The sequence below is a fragment of the Rhamphochromis sp. 'chilingali' genome (genome assembly GCF_963969265.1).
Source record: "Rhamphochromis sp. 'chilingali' genome assembly, chromosome: 18".
Lineage (NCBI taxonomy): Eukaryota > Metazoa > Chordata > Actinopteri > Cichliformes > Cichlidae > Rhamphochromis > Rhamphochromis sp. 'chilingali'.
Genome location: NC_137945.1, coordinates 18,660,836 through 18,688,804, shown reverse-complemented (window position 1 = coordinate 18,688,804; position 27,969 = coordinate 18,660,836). Strand labels below are relative to the sequence as shown.

Genomic DNA, 27,969 nt, shown 5'->3' with positions numbered 1-27,969 from the left:
CATTGAATTTATTACCTTTTTTTTTTAATCATCAAAAACATTACATATGTACATTTAGTGAAAACTGTAGGCCTACACTCATGTATTAAAAGTGCTATTATAATCTATGAGAACAAAACATGGCAGACACAAACACAATCATATAGTAATGATAACAACTTTTCATGACACTTCTACAAACAAGTGAATAGCTACAGTGAACGAAAATAAAACGGCAAATGACAAACACAATCAACTAGAAGTTTCTCCAGTCCTCTCAGTACAGCTGCCAGTGCAATGGAACTACTATACTGGAGCTAAGACTCAACTCAGTTATACAACAGCTTAGTTAAATGTGGCCAGCAACTGTATCAGTGGACTCTGTGATGCAGGCTAACAATCATCTGTGGCTTAAATTAATAAAATTAATTACATGATTGCGGTTTTTCTTTTTTTAATATAATATTTTGCACAAAATAAAGTGACGACAGCGAAACACAAAATAAGCGCTTGTACTTTAGAAACTGTTCAAATGTAAAACCAAGACAAAAGAGCATCAGTGTCAAAAAACAAACAACAAAAACACAACCCACCTTTAAAAATGATTACATTTGACACTGAGAGACTCCCATGTTGCCTAAAACTGATTGTCATTGGAAACTTTTGTGATTAACCCACAAAATGCTGTAATTTCAGTATTGGAGAATGAACAAGAAAAAAAAAAAGTCATAATTTTGATGCATGAAAAACACCACCACAAATATTTAGAGATGAATTCGGGTCTAGTGATTGCCACCCACGGCTAACAGGTTATACTCAGTATTGATGCTGTTACATGGCATTTCACAGCCGGGAAAAAAGGAAATGTGGCAAAGCGGTTTTGAAGATTCCAAGTAAACTTTCCGGTCAGCAATGGTAAACTCAAAACCCAAAGACGTTGCTTTGGTTAGATCTCACAATCCACGGTCTGTGTGTCGGAAGGCACTTCTTACTCAAGGAGGACGATGCAGAAACCATAATCACAGCAGTGTTTCCGTCATGCTACAGAGAGGAATGGAAGCGGATGGAAAAAGGGGGCTGCAGGGAACTAGCAGGGGTAGTTAGTTGTTAGGCTGCTGGGTTTGAAACTGCGTGGGCGTTTTTTTGTTTTTGTCTTCTTTAAAAGAGTAGATCTGTTTCCAAAGCCATCAGCCAATCACAAAGCCTGGAAACAAAAAACATTAGCCTCACTGTTTCAAACTTGTTACATTGTTTCATTTCCTCTGTACCAAAAAAAAAAAACCCCATGAAAAAAGAAATAATGTGCTGATACACAAAATCAGTTTCCTTCATAGAGCTAAGAGTGGGTTTACTTGTTTCAGTTCAGTTTTTATTGTCGGAGAATGTTTCACTGTAGTTTAGGGTACATTTGTTTCGGTTTGACCTTTAGTCTTTTTAATTACCAGTGTGTGTCGGGAATATGTGAAAGGCAAGATTTAAGAAAAATCGACATAGGTATAACAAAACCCCATTTTTTGAAGGCAGCTGTTCACCATCATGTAGCCATTCAAAGTCTCAATAAACATATCCATCAAAGCTTTTACTGAACTAACAAATAGTAAAACTATGAGTTCACAAAACCATTTCAGCTACTTTTAATTCTTTTCAAAAGTCTAGTTTTTATCATTATTTTAGCTAACTTTGTTTTGCTTAAAAATGTTGGTATCACGTTGTCTCAACTTCAAACAGACTTTTATAAGCTTTGGACAAATATACTGAAGTTGGAAGATTGATTTCTGAGCTTGTGAAATGGGAGTGCCAGGCAGTAGAGTAACTTTATAACAAAGTATATGTTCTCAAAGAAATGCACTGATTTTAATCTATTTTCCCCAAAATTAAACTGTGTTATTAAGTTGAATGAAAAGTAGTTATGATGTTTAATTGCCACAGAGCACATCCTGGACCCAAAATGCCAATATCACCTCTGCTCTGCGTAGCTTACTCCCTCAGGTCGCTCTCTTTACACCTTTTTGCAAATGAACCAGTCCTCAGAGGAACCGGACGACGACGTGCTTGGTGGCTATTAAAATCAAATTGCTCTGGTGAAAAGGTAAGGTTGGCAGTTTTAAAGCAGATGCTGTGCGAAGGTTACATTGGATCATTTCTGACATGACGGTCCATTACTACATCCTTCAAGCACATATCTGAATGACTATTTCCCTTTGCCAGTTGTATTCATTCAGGACTTTAGCTGATCCATCACTGGCGTCAGCATCGAGCGTCTTTCGTGTAAGGCATTGATCAGTTTCACATTCTTGAGAAGAAAAAAAAAAAGGTCAAAGCAGCGAGTGTGGGAGTATTTTGAGTCAAAACTGGTGGAATTTCTCATGAATTGGTTGCTGAGGCTGCACATCAATGGAGCGAGCCTGATGGCATTTCAGGAGTTTTGTAATAAAAGTTGACACTGGTTTACAGCGGGCTGTGGTGTGTTAGTAGCTTTTAGGTTTTGTAAGGTATGATGTAGTGCTTTAAAACAGGGATGGGGAGAATCATGCTGGCTTTAAAAGGATAATGACAACATAAAACACTTGAAAACGACAGTTAAAGGATTTTTTTTTCTTCCTTTTGGTACAATCTTTGAAGCTACTTCGGCTGTCGCACGTCGCACAAAAAAAATAGGTACAATCCTCCTCGAGATCATTTTTTCGCATACCGATCGCTCTACAGTTGACACTACTGTCTGTAAGTTATCACCATAAAATGATATATTACACATGTCGCTATACATATTTCTACATCCTCTCTAAAGCAGTGGGTAAAGTGTTCAGTCCAGTGTCGATGGAGCAATTCTCTGTCATTGAAGGGGTCTCAGGCTGCAACTAGATTCACAGCCACTAGAGGGCGACGGCGCCTCTCGCTGGTGCTGGCTCTCCTCCTGTTCAGGCTCATCAGACAGAAAGCTGGGGAAGGTCTGTGCTCTCGGGATGAAAGTCATCATCAGGCCCGTTCCTTTGAGAGGGAGAAAGAAAAGCTTCAAGTGAGCACATTTTTTTTCCTCTCTATTTCCTCTTTTTTGTTAAGAGGAGTAAAATTAGCCGATCTGCTTCATTTATCTGGAACTCCACTGCAACACAGTATTGTTTCTTAAACTATATAGTCATAGTGCAACTGTTGCTTAGCTACTGTCCATGGAAATATCTTTATGGAGATTAAAGAACGACGCTTCTCAATTTTGCTAAAACAATCTTTTAAAGCCCTTTGATGAAGTTGAAGGTCCTTTTCAGATATACAAAATCTATAAACCCTAACAGGTATAATAGTAACAGATGTGACATAAAAGCAACCTTTCATCTCAGATAAACAACTTCATTCGGCCCTCTCATCCTCCTCGACTGCTGTCGTCTCTCTCTGTCCCCTGCCATCTCCCTCTCCACCTTAATTTAAATTAACTGGCCCAATTTGTTGTGCAGTTTGTGTTGGTAAAATGCACTGAAAGTGAGTAATGGATACTTGTGGGTGGAGTGCTGTTCTTGTGCAACCGCGGGGCCATTAATAATATATTAGAATGCGGTTTGGAGACGTGCACACGGAGGTAGGTTGGGGATAAAGTGGCTGGCAAGCTGCTGATCATGCACCAAACAAGGAGGAAGTGGCCAATGATCAATATTGCAGGAGGTGCGAAACCTAACACAACGCTGTAATCAACTCTAACCTACAGCATACACGGGGCCAGCTAACATAGCCAGCTGGGAGAAGTTGCTGCTGTCAATATTTTTCAGGCATTTCAGATTCACCTATGCAGGCTAATTGAAATTTGATTAACAAATTAAAATTTGATTGTTCTTTTAATATTCCCAAGGGGCATGGATAAAGTCGTGATTCTTACAACTGTTATTGGTGCTGAAATGCTTCTTAGCAGATATGACTTTAAGCTGTGCAAACCATTTGTTATACAGAGAACACACACATACCAGAACCCACGCGCACAGCCAGCAGCACCAGATATCATGGTACCCAAAGGGAACTGGGATCAGACACGCTGCCACTTCACCACAACGCGGAATATAAAACATGACCCAGTCAACCTGGCAATCAATGTCAATTGTGAGCGTACATCAGTACCACAGAGACAGAAGTCTTGTTTTAAAAAAATGGAGGCATGTAAAAAAGAAAAGATGCACAAGTTAAAGAAAGATACTGAGAAGGGAAAACACAGAAAAGGCATTTTTCCTGTGCGAGTTCAGGGAACAGCTTGCAGGAGGAAGCACAGAGGGGCCTGTGTGGGTGTGAGGATGAGACCAACACAGCATCAGCCATAACAGGTGAGTCATACATACACACCTCTGTCTGCTAGTCTTTCCTTTCCACCACTCCCTGAAATGAAGGAAAAGAATAGCATAAGGCTCTAGCTTAAGGATTTAAATGTAACAGTGTCCATGCTGTAGGAAAAGGGGGGAAAAAAACCCACTGCAAGTTTTAAAATGAGGGGGTGGAGGGGGGTGCACTTTGTCTTTCCTCAGCGTTGTACTTAATAGATTGCTGCAACGACTGGTGCGCAACCAGGCATATCCTTTTCACATCTTTGCCAAGACAATCCTTCTCCTCAACCAAGGCCAATTTAGACTGGGTGAGGGAAAAAAAAAAGGTGGGGGGCGGCAGGGAGCCCAGAGCAGACAGAGAGGGCAAAGTGGATCTCATTATCTCCTCAGTGGTAAACAGTGGTGTTTGTTGTGCGGTGCCAGACCCCTGACGAGAGCCACGCTTTCGTAAAGCAGACACTCTTACAAGATAAATAAATAAAATAATAATAATAAAAAGCACTGAGAGCGATGATGGTGTCAGCATCTCCTCTCTTCGTCTATCCCTGTGAGAAGCAGACAGTGATTTGTCAGTGCCTTTTCATTACCAGGGAAGGTCATGTCATTCTATCTGGCCTGGGGTGGCAGCTGCTGGGCCGGAGCAGACAGTACAGGCAGGGGAGGGCCCTCTCACACACTGACAGAATAGCAGAGCCGGATACAGAGGCCGTTTTTCACGTGTGTGTGGACACACGCATGCACCTTTCTCCACCTTCTTTCCTTAAAGTGCAACAACGCAGATGGCATCCTAGAAACAGCTGTAACCAGAGAAACCCGGGCTGAACGTACCACAAACATGCACGGCTGCGTCTCCTGGGCAGTAAAAAGCCGCTGGGGTAACGACAGGCTGTAAGTGATAAAATATCAATCTGATCCAGCCTAGAGACTAGGTCGCTAACTTAAGCTTTGATTCATATAATGTGCGGTGACGTCCACCAAGAAGAAAGAAACTAACTTTTACCTGCAATAAATTTTTCATGGGGTTCAGTTTTTGCATTTACTATACATCTACAATACTTCATGTTGCCTGTCGCAGATAAGACGGGGTTATCGTCTTGTCCCTTTGATACTTGCTACCTCTCGGAAAAAATCCCCTCGCATCGCACCCGGCCGATCAAACTGGGTACAGCTCTCTATTTCATTAGAATTGCTAATGCTACATCACTAAACTACAGAGCACAATAAAATGCAGGCGTGAGAGAGAGAAAGACGGCGTGCAGGCGAAACATGCGCGCGCACGCACACAAAAATGGGAACACGCCAAAACACAAGCATCCCCGTCCCTTTCCTTCCCAGTATTAGAGTTGGTAATCGAACCATTTCCGACAGGTGTGGCGCCTCGCTTTTTTTCAACTCGGAAACTTTAAAGTGCACTTCCTCTGCATCAGCAAACTCGGAGGACACGGCAGTTTCACCGAAACCCAAAAGAGTGAATAACATTAGAGTAAAGAGAGTAAACCAGCGGTATAAACCATAACCTGTCTCAGTATGACGTATCTTGTGAAGATGAAAACACCAATCTAAGGTCATATTTAAAAAAGCTGAATGCTTTGATGGGGCTGGATTTAGTTGAAAACGGATGAAAAGCTCTCTTTCCTTTTAAACAAGATGCATTTTAGCATTATCTTTGTCAGTTACAGCAAACAAGGCTTTTGGGATGTGTTTTTGAGACAATTCCAGCTCAGTAAAAAGCAGATGTTAAATATATTTGAATAAAAGAGTGACACTACTTTTACTGCCAAGTCCACACATTTACTGACACAAAGAAATAAACAAATAGGTGAATAAACCTCAGCGGGGGGGGGGACTGTGTTCCTTAATTATTCCACCGGACCCGCAGGGAGCATGACTCAGCAAATTGACTGTGCTGATTGGATATTCATCATGCACAGAGTGATACAGCCAGGAAGCAGACACAGCCAGCTGTATCATGGTCCAAGAATCTGACTTCCTACCTATATTAGGATCCAAATTATTATTCTGGGAGCTAATAGCATAATTATTAAAAAAAGAAAAACTCACAACCTGCAGCCATGTCTACTGAGGGTGTTTAAATCTGTCTGTGTACTGAAAGACAGACTGTTTTGAGCTTCTAAGATATTTTTAGGCACCGATTTCAACTTAGTCTGATTTTTAAAAATATTGTTAATTAACAGTGATAACTACATAATGAGTCAGCTGCAATCTGGGAACCCATTGGCTATTGTCTGATGACTCAGTCCCTTGGAACGAGTGCCAGCATTTCAGAGCTTCCGGTGTAGCCAGCAGATATCACGGCCAAGATATCTCGTCCATTGTTCATGAACGCAGATAATTCTTTTAAAAAAAGCAAGAAACCCCCCAAAGGTTTCAAGATGTTATTATGGAAAATTTAACTGTTGCTTTGCTCTTCTGCATTCAGGGAAACAACAGGGTTGGTTCCTTGCATGCAATCAGAGTCTGATTACATGTTATATATATGGATCATAAATCGTGTTCCGTATTTTGCATATTCATATTCAAACCTTTGTTTATAAAGACGCAACCAAGCTAAGCTGTGTGTTTAGCTGTTGAGTAGATGGTTGAAAACAGATTACTCAAAGTAGTGGATGCCATGTCTGCTGCAGTGGCCTCTTTTAGTAAGAATTTTGTTAACAAATCAAAGACAGTTTTGTTCTGATCCCCCCATGAATGGATTTGGTGGCTCTGTAATCCTGTTGTGGGGCATTTTTCCAGCATGGTTTCTTCCAGGGGTCTCAAATCTGGAGTTCTTGTGCCCATCTCCATTTCTCTGATACGACTATGGTACCGAAGAACAGAATTTCTAAAAACATTTTCCTTTAATTCATCATCACTTAAAATGGTTCTTTCCAATGGGGAAAAAAAATGTGGATTTTTCACACTGATTTTGTTTTTGTTACTAAAACGTGCGTTGCATTCTGGGTCTATCACTCAGTGCATTATTGTTTTAAATTTGCTGAACCTCAGTAACGCTGGATGTATACACATACATGTGTAGTACTGAGTCCATCTACTTATGGATTCCAAGTTCAAAAGGTCATGGAGGAAAACAGATGATTTATCAGTGGACAGACCTGTTTCCTTTACTGCTGCTGCTTATGCCTGAATTACACTCTATATATAGAGCCTATGATGTAGTCCACTGGTATCGCCGCTTTTATACCTGTCGTCGATAGCAACATGTGATTACATTTCTAGCTAGGTTTATATTTGGTCAAAGCGTGGGGTTTAAAGAGGGCATGCCTACGGCACAGATCTAACAAGGACATAAAAAAAACGATTACCAGCACGCTTTATCAGTAACTAGAATTTAAACTAAACTGAAACCAGCCTTTTTATCATCACTTTTTCTATTCGACTGCTATATGTTACAAAAGTACAGGCTAGTTTTAATTTGATTCACTGGGACAAAGAGTGCAGTGACTGGTTTTTTTTTTTTTTTTTAAGTGCTCAACATGTTAATAAATATTTTTTCCTGCACTTCAAAGTTTTTCCAGTTTTATTAGTAAAAAACTCTTTTTTTGGTAAAATGATTTCATAGATAACAAATGACAAATTAAAGTTCCAAATAATCATAAATATCCCACTGGATGTGGTAAAGATTTAAATTATTTATCCCTGAATTATGGTTTGCAGCTTCATTCAGATTTTGGGGGTCAACAGTCGCTCCAAAATGTGTCTTGAGAGTAAATATTTTCAAGAGAGAAGGGTCAGTGCATCAAATCATTATGAAGCTGCTAAGCTTGAACACATTTATACCCAGCTATGTAGAGAGTGGACAGCAGGTGTGATGAGCATAAAGATGTTATGGCTTCACAGTTATCAGATCTTAATCCAGCTGAACATTTACGGGCGATTCAGGAAAAATGATGTTCATTCCTCCAGCTGACTTCCAGAGACCTTCATGAGAGTCAGTGGGTCACCTAACAAATTACTTATACACTGTATGTTGATTTTTCCTTTAATTTGTTACCTGGCTGTAGCAATCAATTGTTAAAACCAGTTGAACAAATTTGGAACATGTCAATGAAAGGATGCTTTGACCTCCAGGGAGGTGCAGGCCTGCCAATAAGGAATCAATGCAATTAATGTGCGAGGCCGTCCTCATCCATGTCTTACAGCCATGTTAAGCGAATCGCCACCCCGCCCCGTCCGACATCCCAAACATCCCATGTCGCAACAGGACTTAAACTCCCGTCACTCCCCAGAACAACCTCGTTGTCCTCTTCGCCTGACGAGACCTCAAACGTCCTCAAACACACTGATGCATTCAATTTATTCATGGAAAGGGTGGAGAGATAATAGCAAAGCAGAATGTGCACGAGCAGGAGAAGGTGGAGGGTTGTTCCAAACGTGGACCGACATGCAGAGAAAGTGTGGGAGGACCAGTGGATATGCCAAGGTGATGGATGAGAGAGAAGCTCCTCTGCTCACCAGAGTTTGGAGAGGAAGAGTTTAAAAGGAGACTTTACAGTGACTGAGCTTATAAATAATGACCCCAAGGTGGAAGCTTCTCCGTTTAGTGTATATGAGTAAAAACATGTTGATGTTTGGAATGGAAGATTTGCGTTTTGCTTTTAAGCTTATCGGCCACAATTAAATGATAATGAAAAAAAGAGAAAAAAAAAAAACACCCCAGCCTTAGCTTTTCAAAAGAAAATTATGACGTCAGAGCGACTTCCATCTTAGCCTGGCTTTCTGTTTAGCTCTATCAGTGAAAGCCAAAAGGCCCATAATCCTCAGATAAGTCTACTAATCAACTAATACCACGGACAGAGCATAATCGCATCAGCTCACTAATCACCTTTCTGCCTCTGGTCTACAGCTAGACATTAAACACACACACATACACACACTCTCTTACTCCTTCTGAAGTATACGTGTACATTAAGTGCACACAGAGGACAAACAGGGCTGAGCTTGGACGCATACGGACCACCTGCTGCATTATTAATGCACTCGGTTCGAGACGCTCTCGCTTACTCGCACACGTGCGCAAACACGAATGTGCTTTCTTTCACAAATCATTCTTGTCTTTTATACTGTAATTTAGATATGCTTGTGCGTCTCTGCTTTTTAGTTATCAAAGAAAAAGACATCCTCAGAGAGCTCAGAACATCAGTCAAATTCTTAGGAGGGTGTGAACGGGGATGGAAATCAAGAACAGGTTCCAAATAGTCAAATCCACCGGAAACCTCCAAGCTCGCCGATTCCTTTTTAATCAATGCCGCCGTGTTTTTCCGACAGCTGCGCATCCCAAAACAGTCACGTCAAACTCGTGGCAATGGAGTGAGTCACAAAGCCTTTTTTTTCCTGCTGTGTTTCTAGACTGAGATAACACAACAGTTGGGTTGACACTGAAAACCTGCGTAGGCCTATTTTTTTTTTTTCTTTTCCAAGCACAGAATATTGAACAGGAATCAACTGAGAATGGGTGAATAATCAGATCCATATGTAGAATCAATCGAGTGTTCTCAATATTCAGGTGTGAGCCGCTCTCCTGGGCGTATGTGCACTGGGTTACATTTTAGCCTGTAGTAGATTTGCTTTAATGTTTGTACTGCATCGCCCAGCTTCTTCTTCTCCCGAGCCTCAGCTGGTCAGCCAACATGACATTATCCTGGAGGATACCTTCACAAACTCGAGAATTCATTTTCCGCACAATGACGGCGAGCCGTCCAATCCCCGAGGCGACAAAGAAGATCCAAATCGCGATGCCCCCCTTTCGCTTCAGTTCACCTTTTGATGTTTTCATGTTGGCATGCAGGGCCTTTTCATGCTATACATAGTGCAACGTGTTCTTCCCAAACAATTTAACCTTAGTTTAATTAGCACACAAAAGATTTTTCAGGTGCAGTACAGCATGAAGGAGCTTTGTGGCAACTTAAGGTGTGCAGTGATGTTCTTTTTTAAGCAACTTGCTCTGTTGCGTTCTGCCAAGGACACCGTGCAGTCTTTCCGCTTGATTTGCATACGGCAGATTCACAAAGTGGAACAGAGATGTTAACCTAAAGCCTTTGTTGGGCTTCTTTTTTTAAGTCTCTGAGCTTTTGAAGTTATCTATTTAGGCATCCACTTCTAGAGAGAAGCTAAAGAGCTAAATTATATCCATTTGTACTGACTTTGTTTGCGTGGAAGAAAGAAGATAACTTTGTAACATTCCCCAGCTTCATAAAAAATTTGCTATTTAAGATCAAAAGTCTCTAATATCCCTGATTCACACCATATATCATGTTTCATTGATTTCACTCCTGAATCCAATTAGCTTTAGCTGATGCCATTATCCTAAGGGTGCACATTCTCTTTACAACCTAGTCTCATTTATGTATTAGATACGGACAAGAACAATAGCGCGCAGGCAATTCGTGATTATGCGATAAAAAATAATTTGTGTCATTAAGAAAACAGGAAGAGTCTCAGCTCCCAGCTCAGACTCAGGAGACAGAAACTCCTAGCTCGACTTGTAAGTTGTTGTTTAAGACAAAAGGACACGCTTTGAGATGAATATGGTTGTGAATTTCCTCTAGATATAAAAAAATAAATACATTTATTCATAGCTTAGATTATGATCTGACTACCTTAAGACAAATTTGAACCTAAATCTGGATATTTTCCATTATTGTTGGCTAATTTTTCTGTATGATTAAACTCAACAGGAGCCTAACATTTTACCAAAGATCTTAATAGCAAAGCGGAGAGAGCTCACCCGCTTGTGTTGAGTTTGTGACTATAAACATTGGTGCTTACACAGAGTGGAACTCATCTGCTTTCATTTTCTTGAACTCAAGCTTATCAGATGTGCATCAGATAAGGCTGAGTTTGCATGCCAGACATGAGATAAATGCAACTACCAGCCAATGCACGAGACACAAACAGTAATTTCTTTAAAAAGTACATATTTGTAAAAGTATATAGTGCTGAAATACACAGAGGTAAAAGCTAAAGCCATAACTGTCGTGTAATCCTCATTAGCAGTTTTTCAGTCTTGCCGGTGAGCCAAAACCCCAACCCGTGCATATGACAATTAGTGACTTCTTGTTTGTACCTTGGTAGCTGTACAGATCCCCCACGCTGGTCTGACGCGTGATGTGCTGCCAGTAGGCGCTGCGTGGCAGGGAGATGGACTTAGTTAGCGTCTCTCTGGAGTGGCTCTGGAACAGACAGAGAACGCATACAGTGTCTCTCACTTTTCTGTCACTCTCAGTCAGTCGCTCACAACAGGTGATATTGCTCTGCATAGTCAGTAAACAAACAGCATGGGTAATACAGCATATTAGAGACTGAATGGCATGTTTCTGCTATGAATGGCTGCGTGATGGGTGAGATGAACAGTCGTTCGGGGTCCCCGTGTTGTTTTGCCAGGGAATGATGCGTTTTATATTTTTGCGTTCAACATGAAACCAAAGACTCCCGTCTAGAAAAAGCAGCTTGAAATACATTAAGTGTTGAAAAAAATATGGATTTACCCAGCAGTAAACATGCCATTTCCCCCATTCTGCTACATGAGCGGTCAGTTTTCTGTTGCTGAGCGTACATTTTATAGAGCTAAGGGTAGCTGCATTTGGAAAAGTTCCCAAATGGTGGGGTCCAGGAGCATGACCATATGGTCAAGGCTCATCAAACACTAGGCAGGCCTACATAAATAAAGAATACAGACGATAGCAGGGAGGATGGGAGGAAGGAAGAAACGCACGGGATGATGTTGTGGTGGAAGGAGGAAACCGAGGCCAAGACGGCGGGGTGTCAGAGGGCTCCTGGTCCAAAGCGGCAATACAGTACCTAGAGAGAAATGTGTGTTGTGTGTGTGAAAATCATGACCTATTGCCTGCTTTCTGCAAAAAGCCTCAATGAAATGCTCCTCAGATCAGCCTCAAACAGGCAGGGAAAGAGCTGCAGAAATACCAGAGGAAGAAAGGTGTTTTATTAAATTACAGTAATATGTGTCTAAGTGTGTGCACAGATGGAGTCTTTGTGTTTCTTCTGGCATCAATTTCAGCAGGATGCTTTAACTACAGAAAGCGAAGCTCACTATGTTAGTGATACGTAATTATTTCGACAACAACTTCATGTTGATACCAGCATTGATTATTAGCCGCTTGTTATGCTGGCGGTACAAGAAGGCAGTTGTCGGGCTTATCAAGTGTGGCTGGTGGATATAAGATAAACAACGGAAGAGAGAGAGAAAAAAAAAAGCACAAATGTACCTGGGAGCTCTTCTCCATCTCCTCCATCATCCTCTCATGCTGCTGGGCAATGGCCAGCGTGGCCGAGTGGACCCGCTGGTAGATCATCTCCCCCTCCCGCGTCTGGAACGTGAACAAACCCTCTCCTGTGTCACACATCCTGCGCCAGGAACACACACACAGAGACCCACTTTGATCGCGCTCACTCTCAGATTGCTGATCTACAAATATGCATGGCTGACTGTTCAGTTACAGAGAGAGAGACACTATAATAGCCCGCTGGAGTCAAACACATAAACACATGCGTGAGTAGATACAGTACACAAACACAGACACACGCTCACAGAGGCACCTGTCACATCGTCGCCTGAAGGGCTCTGTGGCAAATGCTGATATCCTGGGATGTTTCGGATATCCGAAGTTGCTTTGTTGAAGTTTTTATAACCTTTCCAAAACTAAGTTTTTCACTCCCACTGCTAACATTTCAATCACACGTAAGACAACAGCAGGCATGAAATATTTGCATGCACGTACGCACACACGCACCTTCCGGACTCGAAAGTGAACCAGGTGGAGTCTCTGCCGTATCTGCGCAAGGAGCTGAGGGGCCACATGACGAGTTTGAGGCGAGCGTTGTGAATGTCCCACAGATAGATGTTTTCATGAGTGATCTGCATGGTGCACTCCCCGTAGATGTCCAGGTTGGGGGTGGGCATTAGGTACACGTTGAAGCGTTCTGAAACAATTCACAGCAGACTTACTTGAAGGTGGGATCCCACAGCGAAGAGTGCGGTTTAACTGAGCGTAGATGTGGGTTGTGTCATTCGCAACAGCAAATGGTGCTTTAGAGGGTGGATAAAATATAAGCCACATGAAGTGACTAGTCGGGGGCTGCGGTTTTGTTTAAATTTTAAAAAGGTTATGAATTATTATTATTGAAATATTGCAAGGTTACTGAACATGGCTTCTATCGCAGAAGTAGAGAAAAACTACGATGCAGAAGGCATTTTAAGCAGTACTTTACTGACTTCAACTGCAGTGGGTCTAACCGGCCATCCAGTGAGCTGCACCGGAATCAGTGAGCCAGATCTGCCCATTCATATTAAAGCATTTCTCTGAGGCAGGCAGACAGAGAGAGTCAGAGAGACAGTGTGGGGGGGGGGGAGTCCTCCATGATCTAAATTAGTTCTCACTAATTACACTTAATGATTCAAAATAAGCCATGAGTCTGCAGTGGATAGAGAATGGCAGTGTCATGGTGTGGCGTATTTTTAGGGACAGTGAAAATGAACTCTGATCTAATTATCAGCCCCTGCTGTTTGGGGAGGGCTACTAATTGAAATTGCAGGCTAAAGCCTTTTGTTTCATTCACTCAAAGAGGCAGCGGAGAGGTACGAGTTCAGTTAATCTCCATAACACTTTGCTGAAAGCTTTGTAGGAGCAACAAACAGCAGGATTTCTGCCACAGCTGAAGAGAGAGCGAGTGTTACAGTTCAACTGGCTCCCCACTCCCGGCACAGTCAAAACGTTTCGTATTGATACCGTAAACGAATGAAGCCAAGTTCATGTTGAGGAGTACAATTTCACTCTGCAGCCGCAACGGGATGTAATGGGTCGAAATGACGGCAGGTTCTTTTCAATTCCTCGCCCCCTTTTTTCGACTTTAAACTGCTCGTTTTTGCCTGTTGCCTTTTCGATTTCCTCCGCGACTTTACAAATTACACAGGGAATGAGTTCCACTGTGATAGCAGAGCCCTGTTGTCTCCTCTCTTTTCCATTTTCATTTCCTGTAAGTGGAATATGTGGGGAGGCACATTTTTTTCACATGGCTTTAGGAGCCATAATCTCATCCATCTCTGTGACAAGCTTCATTATGAGGGAAGCCAGTGATGCACAGCACTTCTCATTAGGCCTGGAACAGAGCCCCGGCCGCAGCCTGTGAATGACCTGTGCTCTCTCACACACACACACACACACACACACACACACACATTCTTCTGAAGTCTTAAGTTGAACCCTTGTGTGTGCTAATGTAAGTATGGGCTGTAACATGGGACATCGAATCAGGTATTGGCAAAAAAAAGAAAAAGGCCATTATTAGTCCGGCCTAATTGGACAGCGGCTGTTCTCCATTCACCTAACCCTCTGAGGTCTTAGTTGCTTTAACACATAAAGGCCTGGACTGCATCAGCTAACTGCTCGGTGGCAGGCTGAGTGAGCGAGATTGACCCTGAATGGCTGTCTGTGTTAGCCCCGTGTTAGCAGGGACTAATTGGGCACTCACCGTTCTGCTCCCGCTGCACCCCCGCTGCTAACAGGTCTGGCTCTCCCAGGCTGATGTCATTGAGACGGCTGCCCAGGCACTCCATGCACAGCAGCTTACACCATTCCTCTGCATCCAGCTCTGCACACAGTAGCACAGCATAAAGGAATGTCCACCATTAACCACACACATACACGACAACACATACTGTACATGTTACACATACGAAATAAACCATCCATGGAATTTCAGGAGTAATGCGTTACATGCACAAGGCAACAGTACAGCAAACAGTGAAAGGACTGGGGGGGGGGGGGGGGGGGGGGGGGGGGATCAGTCTGATTGATTTGGTGCAGATTAAAAAAGGCAGTGGATTCTGTCCAGATGAAGACGGGGTTTCTCCTCCATTATCTGCCAATACTCAGCTCTAAGGCTATAAAATATAAGTAGCACAGCTAAAACAATATGGCCAGAGTAAATCTGAAACTAGCGATAATCTACTCAGGTAATCAATAAGCTATTTCCCAAATTGGAGAAGGAATTTTGCTTGTTAGCTGGAAAGGAAATACATTAATTCAACTTTTTTTTTTTTAAGTTTTATACTCTCTTTCCCTTCAGACATAGTTAGGGTGGATGTTTCCACCACAATAAGCAATCAAACATATAACCTGGCTATAGAGTCATATTTAGTGTAGAAAGGCAGTTTACAATCATTTTGCATTTTCCAAAATAAGGTTGTCAAAATTAGCATGAATGTGTAACACATCAGATGGCTTTTACTTTGAAAAGGCTAATGGACCGCCCTGCAGTGCCTCTGATTGGGTTGTGTTTAGCAGGTTAAGTGGATGCATGACTCACAAGGAACAACAATTGGCTGGAGGAGTGAATCAGAGACGCAGCAGGTCCAGAGCCACAGAGTAAATGACTTTTTCCCTCGTGGTATTTTAATTTCCACTAAAGGAATAATTGCTGCTTTTTGTTCCATTTCATTGTTTTATACATGCAACATTCATCTTCTATATTCCTACATAAACAGTCCTTTAAAGTGCAAAATGTTTGGATTTGATTGAAATGCAACTCCAGGATCTCGTCTCTCTTTACAAGTGTGCACATGAGCACCTTAGTAACGTGACATTATTATTTTTTCCAAACCCTTGTTACTCCCTCTCTCAATGAGAAATTAAGAATGTATCCAAAATGCTGAAGTTAAGATTTGAGGGCTCTTTTTTTACCATTTCTTTTTTATTTCATTCCTACAGAAAGCAAATTAAGGTACCGCTTTAAGTGCCGCTGAGGTTTTACACAGAATCATCTGATCCAGTAACTCCCTGAAATGCTGTAATGAGGTGAGCTAACCAGCTGTATTCATATTTAATGTATAGGTGGTATTAATAGTCTCCAAAGGTGCCTTAGCAGGACACCTTTGGGGGCACACGGGGTTACGAGTCTTGTGTTGGGGCTTTAACTTCCAAATTTATGTTTAGTAACATAGAGCCACAGTGAATGAGCATTGTTGGCTAATTTTGAGAAATTTAGGGAATTAGGACAATTATTGTTTCCTTCCAAAACAACAATCTTGGATTAAGGAAATGAGCTGCGTGGAAGAAGTTGCGCCTGCTACGGATGAAAGTCAGAAACGAAGCAGAACATTTATTGTGAGACAGATTTTTTAATTTAAGGCTAAGTGGAAACAAATGATTTCATGAATCAAATCTGGAAGTCTGTGTGGCAGTGTGTTACGTGTGAATACCAATTTTCCTTCCTGTTAAGTCAGAAAAATTGTGTTTACAGTGCAGAAGATTTCCAATTGTCTTACATGAACGTTTGGTGAAAGTCACTGAAGTGCGAAATGAGGCAAACGGCAGAGTTGTTTATCTTTCTGAAGCTCCCTGGCCCTGGAGAGCACTGGGATTTGTAACTATGGCCACTCATGTGTACAGAGACACATGTGCAAGTGTGGGAATTCTACCATGTTTCTGTGTTTGCTTACGAAAAAATCCTCATGCACTCGTGTAAAATGCGAGAGAACATTGGCGTGTCTTCCTGGCGTATTTGCCGCCATTGCAAGACAACCTGTTTGTCAGCTCAGCTCTGACAAGCATTGTCAATGGGACAGATCTACATTACTCTGCAGGGTGAAGGAAAGGTCTGCTGCTGCCTGGAGCGCTTCATTCACACATACAAAAAAGCGAAACTTTGGAGCCACACATTTACAGGCAGCACCAGCAGCTCTGAATTTGAGCTCTTTCCTCATGCCTCCCCAGATTCAGCTTTTCTCATTCAGTTGCCATGGCCTTCTTGGCCTCTAAACTCCCACACTTTTTAAGGCCAGCGAGTGGAAAATCAGCTAAGCAAACAGTTCATCAGCACAGAAGCAACCTCGCAACTCCATGTGCCATGCATGAAGAGATGTTGCGGGAGGATGTCTCAGTGTGGAGGTGTGCTGTGGAAAAGGATGGATGTGCTGGCAAGATGAAGCTGGAGTGACAGTATATGTGAGAATCAAATCAAAAGACAGTCGAGCTTTCTTTGTATTTCCTGTTTCGGGAGAAGGTGCCGTTATCCAGACAAATGCAAAATGTATATCCACTTGTATACGTGCTGTCAGGCCCCATTCGGCTGTGGAATTTAAAGAGTTGGCACACTTGACAGGATTCTCATCTCTTCAGGTCATGCTCATCTCTCCTTATGTGCATATTTGTCAGATGCACCCAAAGCTGTCAGGAATTTTAAATGATTTTTCCTTTGTTCCATCCCGTGTTTCCTCAACAGCACACCAAACAACACGGTACTGCTTAGATGGAGGCATAAAATGGTTATTTTTAAAAAACTAAAATATCAAGAGAGCTTCATGAGACCTAATTATCTGCTTTTTCTCTTTGCTTTTAAAAAACAGTGAACATCCAATTATTGGCACATTTGTATGAATGCCTTAAGAAATGACTGCACTTTAAAAATGCCAGTTTTTAAATCCATACACTCACTGTTGTTGCACTGTAGAAAATAGGCAGCATGCCAAATTTAAATCTGATACAACCTGAACCTCTTATTTACAGGATGCCACATTTTTGCTAATTTCCACAAATTTAACACTTGTGGATATCATGTGATGCAAGAGAAATGAAGGATATCAGATGTGGAAGGTTGATGGTCAAAAAAGGGGAAAAAGACACTCATACGGTGGTGTGAGAGGACTGATCTAGCAGAGGAGAGAGTTAAGATATGAGTTCACAACTCTCCATGTCATATGCGAATATTTCCAAATGCACACCTGCAAGAGTGGAGTTAAGATGTTAAGTAAGGTGCATCCACCTTACCTAACCCTCTGCTTTCAGCTTTGCACAAAAAACACATCTGTGTGCAGATCCAGAGCCTTCTTTGCTGTCTATCCACGTATTAGAAACAATCTGTATTGTTACAGTCTATAATTGAGTTGAAACACGCCGCAAATTATGCCCGATATCAGTTTTCATACCTGCACTATGAAAATCAATATTTCGGAACAGATCCTCCCACTTCTTAATATAGCGGCAAATGAGCATCACTTGGCTAAACTCCAGTTCTCCGCTGCCTCCCTCATCTCACTCATTCTATTTGTCTTTCTCCTTCAACCTCTCACTTCTCACTCTCCTTCCACTTCTCGTCAAACTTTTCAAAAAAACCACGCCGCCAGTCCTCACCTTACACCTACCGGCGTATTTATAAGAAATGACACTTGAAATTGGTGCTGTCCTTGCTCCGAAGTGGCTAGAGAAAAAAAAAATAGTAATTTTGATTTTTACCTGATTCGCAGGCGAATGTCTTGGACGTGTCGTCACAGAAGATGATCGCCACAGCATGCTTTTTTGTCTCCCGTGGCATCCGGGTAATGTTCTTGATGTTATGGAGCTCAGTGATCTAAAAAGAGAGTGTGGCAGGAGGATATTGCCTTGAATGAACACAGCTACCAGCAGCAGCTGCAGCAGCATGGTTTAATTGCAGCCTTGCACAGCTTTGCTGAAATTGCAATAGCAGTTAGAGGCTTAGCATTAAAGGGGTGAATTAAAACAAAACAAAACAAAAAAGGGCGATGGGGGTGATCTTAAGGGATACATAAACAGAAGTAGTTATTCGGCTGATTACAAAAAGTATCTTAAAACAGAAAGAAATCACACGCAGTGTCAGCTTCCTGCATCATAAAGCCTGCTGCAGCGTGATGTGTAAAATGTAAGTATGTTATTTATTTTAAAGGCTCCCCTATGAATAAACATGACCCGGTGCTCTTTCGGTATACACAGCACATCTATTGTTCATCTCCTCAAAGCTGCCCTTCCAGTCAATAGACAGGAGCGCGATCATAAGCATCTAAATCACTTTACCAGGAGATTGATTGAGCAAATGAAAAAAAGAGAAGATTACATTTAATTAAATATAAACCGCATTTACAGGCCATTTTGTTCAACAGTCTTCTCTGTGTTCACTCTGCCTAGTAGATAAGACCCATTACATTAGTGTAGTCCATTGTGTGCTAACTGTGGGCAGTTTGCCAGACTGTTGGGAATGAATTAGCTGGGCTCCCTGTATAGTACAGCTTGACTGTTAAAAGTTAAGGGACCAGACCTTAGACACACACAGGATATGTGGACTTGAGATTTCTGTTTGATAATATTAGATTTAATGCATTTGCCCCGAAATATTGAACTTCAACTGGAAATACAACAGATGAAGAAGTAAATCAGAGGCTACAATACTGAAAGATAAGAAGTGCTTTGTTTTTTGTCCCGTTTGTTTATTTTTCTTATCCCCTCTCAAAGATGGTATCTAAATATTTCATATGAGATACGGTATGAATTTGTCCTCGGGCAGGCAATTCATAACTGACACAAAGTAAGCGTCAACGCTGGGAATTTCTAAGCAGTGAATGTCACCAGCCTCTCATCTCTTTCTTTCCCTGTTTGTGTTTAGTGTGTAACTGCGCATGTTTTAGTCTTTATCTGTGTGATGCGTGTGTGAAATGAGAGATTTGGGTGCATTCCCAGCCTGAGGTGCTTTAGTCCAAGCATAGTGAATCATTTCTGATGAGACCTATTTCCTCTCCCATTCTTTCCTCTTCATCTTTATTCATGTTTAGCTTTCATGCATAGCAGACATGAGGTGGAAGAGAAATCTCATGTTTGGAAAACTGGAACCCAAGTCATACTAGTGGCTCAGTGTAGTCTAACTTGTATGCTAAATAAAAGGTACCATCTTCTCTAAGTAGATTAGCCTACTAGCATGCTCATGTTTGCTAATTAGCATGAAACGTAAAGAGCGGCTGAGGTTAAAGAGAATGCAATTAGGTTTGCAGGTATTTTGAAGTTGAACTGTGAACTAAATTTAACAGAATTCCATCTAACAGCGGTCGACATGGGGTTAAAAGCTAGTTTTACAAGTGCCAGTGTTAGAGTAGAACAGCTGTTCTCCATCAAGTGGCTTCGTCTTCTAGCGGCTAACGATCTCTCCTGTTAAATCACAGTAAAGTACTGTTTATTGGTTTTCCAGCATGGAACTGTAATTTTACAGTGTTTCTGCTATAATCTAAAGCAGCAGTTTCCTATTGTGAAAATAATAAACAATAAAGTAACCAATGTTGGCTGGTTGAATATATTACTGTTGGCTCTCTTTCTGCAGTGTCCAAAGTGAGATTATTAATGTAAACTGTGTTGCAGTTGTACATTGCTCTAAAAAATTAATTCTTATTCTAAACATGTACTTGATCTTCAAGTCCTCATCCACCTGAATATACAGTACTGTGCAAAACAGGGAAGACTGTTAGTCATTTGAGCCACCCCTCATTTCTTTATATTTTGCTAGAAAAATGAACAACTGATGCTGTGATTTATTGAAACATTTGCAGCAAAATAAAAATATAAGACAAAAATAAGAGTTTATGCAGGTCTAACAAGCTTAACAGTCAATATTTGTTATGACCACCTTTGATCAACACAGTCTGAAACATTATTGTGATTTCTTTAGGTAGTCTTCAGAAATACCTCCTTGGGCTTTGAGGTTCTGCCTCTGGGGAGCCCAATCCATGACAGATAGTGTTCCCTTGTGTGTTTAGGTCAGCTTTTCTCATTTTTTACTCATTGTCAAGGACCCTTCTACTGAGACCACTTCTGATGAGACCTTGGGTAATAGTATATGGATCAACTGAAGGTCCAGAGCATCTCTCAGGTCCTGCGTCAGATCTTTACTCTATTTTTTTGCGGTTTCTTAAGGACAAGATTTTCAGTTCATCTTCTGTCAATAGATTTTTAGATCTGCCACTTCTTTTGTTGTCCTCTTGTCCACTTTCCCTACATTTTAAAAGAAAAAACTGCATGCCATGCTGACAAATATGCTAGGTTTTTAGCTAATAGCTCTTTGGAAAACAACTTGATGGTATAAACATACAATTTTATCCCTTTCATAGCATGCTATGTGTTGCATTTTTCATAGTTTAAGCTAAAAAAAAAAAAACCACCTTCAGATACCTTGGAGAACTAGTGCTCAATACAAGAACGGCTGGCTCCTTGGAAGTAAAATATAAAGAAAGGATGTGTGGCCCAAGACATTTGACTACAAAAAGATCATCTTGTGGTATTTGCTCCCTTCCCCATTTGCTATGCACAGGAGCTGAGATTCAACAATTTGACATCCGCCCTGATAACGGATGATTAAGCAAATCTTGATTATGGAGTTTCATAGTGAGCTTAAACTTTACGCCCTACCCACACATGCTACAGGATTTTGTTCAGATGAGATCTGGTTCTGATTTAACAGACATAAAATATGAATTTAGTCATACGGCTTTTGTATAAAAGTGCAACATAGTTTGTACAATAATTTTTGCTATTTTGACCAAATTGGAGGAACAACCAGCTGCACTAGTGAGGCTCAGTCTGCTCAGCTCTCCCTGCTTTGCTGGTTAGTTCCACATCCATGTGTACAAATTAGGCATTTAGCTACAGCTCCATCATTTCATGTTAACTGCTCCTGTCAGGACCTCAGGAGAGCTCAGGAAATGTAGCACAAAGGAGAACAACTTTTCAGAGAGCTAAAAATATTCAGGGACTTTTTACTGCGTGGACCAGTGCTCCTCAGACAGCAAAAACTGCACAGGGAGAGGGAGACGAGTGGGAGAGAGAAGAGGGAATGGAGAAAGAAAGGGAAAAAAAGCCAATCTCCTTTGTGTTGATTGTGTAAATCAGCCACCAGTGCAGCCTATTTCCCCCCAAAGCACTGCAGCGTTGAATGAAGCCCTCAGACGGGACCTTTCTTGATCTTTGTGGCGATGCATTACCAGGCGCACTGGTGCATGTGTGCACTCATCGCTCACTCCAGCACTGGGTGTATGAGATCCCTCTGGGAGGGGAGTTACAGCCACACAGGATGCCCCATGTGACAGCATGATGCAGTAGGCATAGAGATGTTTCATTCACAATACATGGCTGATACTGTAGCAGCAAAGCGAGCTAAGGAAATGGATCAAAACACCTACCTAGCTTGTATACAAGCTTTCTCAGACAGGAATGTGGAAAAAAATGTTAAATTCTACCAAAAATGAAAAATCTCACAGCTGACTCACAATCACAAGTAGTAAAGAGTAATAAATCTTCTCTCAAACATATTGCCTTATGAGAAACTGATGTCACAGTCCCCTATTATCTGCAGTTATCTCCCCTCATTATGATAAAACATAGTTCACAGTGCTACTCCTTTAACATCGTCTCCACTCACCATGATAATGAGCCATAATTGGAGTATTTCAAAAGGGCTTAAGAAGCAGGGAGTGAGATATTATACTCTGGATTATTACTTTCTGAAGGGAGGAAAAAGGCCCCAAAGGACAAGATAAAGTTACAAACTGTGTCTTAATAGATCCTTAACTTCATCATCTGAGGCCAATGGACAGAACTTAATACATCAAGATGAAAACAAGGCACAGTTGTGCACAACCATATTCCATAATCTTTTTATTCAGTGTAAAAAGCACCTTGTGAGTAATATACTCTTAAAAGATAAGCAGCAGATACTTTTCTTAGAAGTCGTGCTGGAAATTGAAAAAAATATACATATATCTTGAAAATCAGTTCACATGAGACTTTTACCAGAACATTTGTTTCTGTAGTTTGAAGAGGACAGGAGGATTTTAAGAGGACAGTTCCTGACATCTCATTTTTACTGGGGGACCACTTCCATCAGATTTTATCAGCTGAAGCAAATTAATTCCACCAATTGGCCAACCTGCAAAATGAAACTCGGCTGCCGTCTTGTAATTGTGCTCTGCATGTCAATGTCATCAGCATTTAGACAGTACCTTAGGCTGCTACATGAGGAGTCACACAGCAGGTTTAATCTTCTTTTGGGATTCAAGAGGACAAAGATCGGACAAACTTTTAGTTTCAAGGTCCTCTAATGACCTTAAATACCCACTGGGTGTTGCATATATGGTTTTCTATAGAGGCTACAGTTTCATCGACTTCAGTAGAGTCAAATACAAAGTGATGTCTAATGATTACATTAGACGAAAGGTCAGGGTGTTACTAAATCATCACGAATCATACTCTGGAGATTATGAATATTGATTCCTAATTTCACGGTAATGCGGTCACTACATGCTGCATTATCATGATCGACCAATGAACTGAGTGACATTGGCATCCTTAAACCTCACCACCCACAATGAGAATTTTCTCTCCAACACTGGGAATACCACAGCGTGGTACTGGTCCAGCACACAAAAAGTCAGCACTGTGTAAATAAATACAATGTAATATGTTACGTTGTTCAGAGTGACTATTGAGTACTTGTTTTGTTCATAATGTGTCATACAATAGAACAGAAAAGAACACACTCATGGCCACATGCCACTTTGTTAGCGTGGAAGTGAGTGGAGGCCCAAAATTAGCTAAAGTGAACCGTTGTGTTTCCCAAACCACAAGCCGGCAGCCTCAAAGAGGAAAGGATCAAAGCAGTAATGAGAAAGATTATGGAGATAAACATATTGGAAAACAATGTATCTAAAATGTGCTACATGAATCTGTTGCACCTGGTTTTGTTCAGTAAAATCTGTCAGGTAAAGGTGGAATCAGCAAAAAATGTTATCAGCAGGTCAAACTTGGAGGAAAATCAGAAACCTAATTCTGTTGAGAAAACTGCAATCGGTGCGTCTCTACAAAAATTATTTAATGATGTTTTAAACATCTTCAGATTTAAAGAAAATCCTTTTTGAGCCACAGATAAGGCCACAGATTTTCATATGAAAAAGTAATCCTAATCCCCACAGCTAAGAAGATGGATTATTTATTTCCTCTTTTAATCAGAAATGTTAAAATTCCCTGATCAATTTTAACATATTATTTTAAATATTTTGAACTCCTTGTCTTAACCTAAGACATTACACTGGGCTGGGAATATGAGGTTGTCATTTCATAGGGTGATGGACAGATTAATCAAGAAGTAACTGATAGATGATCACAACTCGTATTAGTCACAGCCATAGGATCAAAATCACAATCAATTATGTTGATCTAGTACTCAATAATCATTTTATCTACTAAAGAAGACATCAAGACAAACAGTTAATAAAAAAGGAATGATGTTAGTGATGTTTTTGAGTCATTTGTTTACCTTGTGGAAGCTCCTGAAGTAGGCTGCCTTCTCATCTGGGTACTTCTCTAACCGCCGGGGTCCTTTACTCGAGGCTTTCTTGAACACCAGCCAACACCTCCGGAAGATCTGACAACAGACAACAAATATTATGGTAACCGCAGATATAAAACACTCACCATCATATGAAAGTCAGACCAGAATAAAATCAACTAGATAGAAAAATTAGCAAGATGAGCTATCATCCTGGAATCAAAACATACTGTTAATGCCAATAAAAAAAATCCCAAAACCAGCAAAACGTCCAAGCAAAGTGAATAAATATATTAGTGAAGCTGTGGATATTATATAAGGAAAAATAGATTGACCTCAGGGCTCATTCATCAAATTTAAAATTGGAAAGCGCTGACAAAAAATCAATAACACTGATCCTTACACTGATTGCTGAATACTTAACCACTATGAATTCTGGGAAATGTTATTTTATTTGAGAATGAAAGGATCAAAATGAGGTCAAACACCTCAACACAGTAGCACTTGTGGTATGAAGAACAACTTTAACCTGTGACCTTCGCTGGGGTCACTCCGAGTGAAAGGACCACACAGGTTGCTAGCAGTTTTTCCACTGCGTAAATTAAGATTTCACTTGGATCAGTGGCAACTCCAGTAAGTGCATGCCTTGGATTTGTAATGTTGATATTTTATGGGTACAGAGGACATTCAGACATTGGACCTGCTACATTTAAGGATCTGTTATTCTCAATCCTCAAGCAAATTACCGATGAGATGCAGCATTGGGAAACATCTAATTAGCTTCATGTTGATGGTAAGATTATCTGCATTCCTCTGAAGAACAATATTTTAAATGCCCCTGAGCACTTTTTATGTCATAGCAATAAACATTCATGACGATCTATTGAAAAATATATGAAAAATATAATCCTGTAAAAATATATCTTCTTATTACTTGTTAAATAAGGGTATTCAACTTTCTGCATCAGATAAAGATGCTGAAATGTAGAGTAACAATAGTAGTATCTATCTAAAGTCATGCCAGACTACAGCAGCAAAACTGCGAGGTGTGCTGAGTTAAGCTAAAAGGCTGTTTATGAAATGAGTAGGAGGAATTTGTGAGTTGTTCTTCGAAAGGTTACATAATCTCACTGTAAACACTCCAAACCTGCTGCGCTGGGATTACGAAGGTGTGGTTTGGATCAGATTTATGACCGCCGGCAGAAAACAACATCCATCCAGCTGTCGTCAGATTCAGATTAAAATGTTGCTAAATCCTGTTGGGCGCACAGTTTGGTGACATAACCTTTTCACAGCAGAGCAGAGAGCAGATGGGGATAAAAGCAGATAAAAACTGTTAAATAACCAAGATAATTACTCATGGGGGGGAAATAATGGGAAAAGGTAATAATTTAAGAAATGAGTGTCCTGATGCCTAAGCTGTCAAAGGTGCTGTGCGGATAAATATGTGAGGGAAATGAAAATCAAATTAAAATGTTTTGGTGGAATCGAAAATCCTTTTTGAAATCCAAGATTCTGAATATTTTCATCCAATTATGAATAGATTTTCTCTGTGGTGCTCTGCTGTGCTTATTTATTTATTATCAATAAGCCAAATATGGCCTAAAACTACCAGCGCTAAAGCTTTACTTTAGATTTTGTGCCTACACAAACACATATTGTTGCAGAACTTGAAATAAACAATAATGTATTCGAAACACTTCAAACTCAACAAATAACTTGTGTTCCTTAGAGTTTGCAAACTGCTGTTTAAGCATTGCAATTTTATAACTTAGTTTAAACTTGGTGTAATGTGATTGCAATTGCAGATAACTTTGGGCCAATATTCTCATGCAGAGACATGTACTGTGGCCCTCTCTGGTGTAGGAGATGACTGTGCATTATAGTGATTACTGGGGGTGGAGGGGGCTGAAAAGCAACAGTCATTATCTATGGAAGCTGGGACCTGGGATCTGACTACTAACCTTATATTTTCTCACTCCAAGAGGCTCTAAAAGTGTTTAACTATGATTTAAAAGTCTCATTTTGAGTTGGTTCCAATAATGGAAAGACTAAAGTTGTAGTAGTTCATCAGCTGTCATCAATAAGATAGTGAAGAAAGAAAGTCTTGGGTAAATAACTGTGTTTGAGGGAAAACAAAATAATTTAAAATGTATATATCGTCCTGATATTTCCTTGCTTTACTTGATGGGGTTTTTTTTTAATTATTTTTATATATTTTTTTGTTTAAACGTGCATCCACACTACAGGCCATTTGCTTGGTGTTTATTCCTTGAAGCTAGCTGCTGGTTGCAACTAGATTGTCCAACTACATAGTGTATAGGTAACCCTCTATGTCACCGGTGGCCAACTCCAGGCCTCGAGAGCCGGCGTCCTGCAGGTTTTAGATGCGTCTAAAACACAGCTGGTAAATGTCTAAATTACCTCCTCAACATGTCCTGAAGTTCTCCAGAGGCCTGGTAATGAACTAATCATTTGTTTCAGGTATGTTGACCCAGGGTGTTATCTAAAACCTGCAGGACTACAGCCCTTGAGGCCTGGAGTGCCCCACCCCTGAATTAGATTGTCCAACTAGATAGTGCATAGGTAACCCTCTCGGGCAGGGGTGACCAACTCCAGGCCTCGAGAGCCGGTGTTCTGGGAATCTATCCTCCCTCACAAACCATCCTACCCGTTGTTTCTGCACATACGCTGTGCATGCGCGTAACACAAACCCCAAATTTACATCATTTTTTTAACCCATTGTGAATATTTCTTATGGTTAGGGTTTGGATTAGTCAAAAGTCAAATTATAATACAGGTAGGACAATTTGCAAGAGTAGGACGGTTTCTCGGAACACCAGCATCCTGCAGGTTTTAGATGCGTCCTTGATCCATCACAGCTGATTTAAATGCCTAAATTACCTCCTCAACATGTCTTGAAGTTCTCCAGAGGCCTGATTCAGGTGTGTTGACCCAGGGTGTTATCTAAAACCTGCAGGACACCGGCTCATGAGGCCTGGAGTTGGCCACCCCTGGTCTATGGTATTTACTGCCAGTCTGCACCTCAAGCAATGGTTCCATACGCATGAACTTGAGTGTCATCTCATTCATAATCCATAGGGTTTAATATGATGTCGTCCCATCCTTTGCAGATATAACAGCTTCATAAGGTTTAGGAGCATGTTTATTTGACCATAAACACATTCCAGACATGAAACTAATGTGAAGGCTACATAAGGTTTGGAGATCTGTGGTGAATGGCTCTGCAGAAAGTTGGTGACCTCTGCAAACTCTCTGATTTTACGTGGCCTACCACTTTATGACTGAGTTGCTATCATTCCCAGTCACCTCCACTTTGTTATAATACCACTAACAGCTGACTGTGGAATATTTAGTAGAGAGAACATTTCACGACTGAACTTGTTGCAATCATGGAACCACACTGGAATTCACAGAGGTCCTCAGAGCGACCCAGTCTTTCACAAATGTTTGTAGAAGCAGTCTGCATGCCTAGGTCTTTGACTTTATACGGATGATCTGATATAGTCGTGTTGGTGTTGTTCCTGGAACAACATAGTAA

General features: G+C 40.9%; 1 protein-coding gene across 1 annotated transcript in view; it reads right to left on the bottom strand.

The window, feature by feature from the left end:
* The window catches only part of dok6 (docking protein 6), a gene marked incomplete at its 5' end in the record, with an annotated part of 58,775 nt that continues 30,806 nt past the window's right edge, over nucleotides 1-27,969 (bottom strand). The window contains 7 exons of the mRNA XM_080865817.1: nucleotides 1-2,967; nucleotides 11,362-11,467; nucleotides 12,521-12,659; nucleotides 13,046-13,235; nucleotides 14,784-14,903; nucleotides 18,545-18,659; nucleotides 24,396-24,503. Coding sequence (XP_080721943.1) covers nucleotides 2,813-2,967; nucleotides 11,362-11,467; nucleotides 12,521-12,659; nucleotides 13,046-13,235; nucleotides 14,784-14,903; nucleotides 18,545-18,659; nucleotides 24,396-24,503 — 933 coding nt within the window. The 3' untranslated portion in view covers nucleotides 1-2,812. The remainder of the gene's footprint in view (nucleotides 2,968-11,361; nucleotides 11,468-12,520; nucleotides 12,660-13,045; nucleotides 13,236-14,783; nucleotides 14,904-18,544; nucleotides 18,660-24,395; nucleotides 24,504-27,969) is intronic.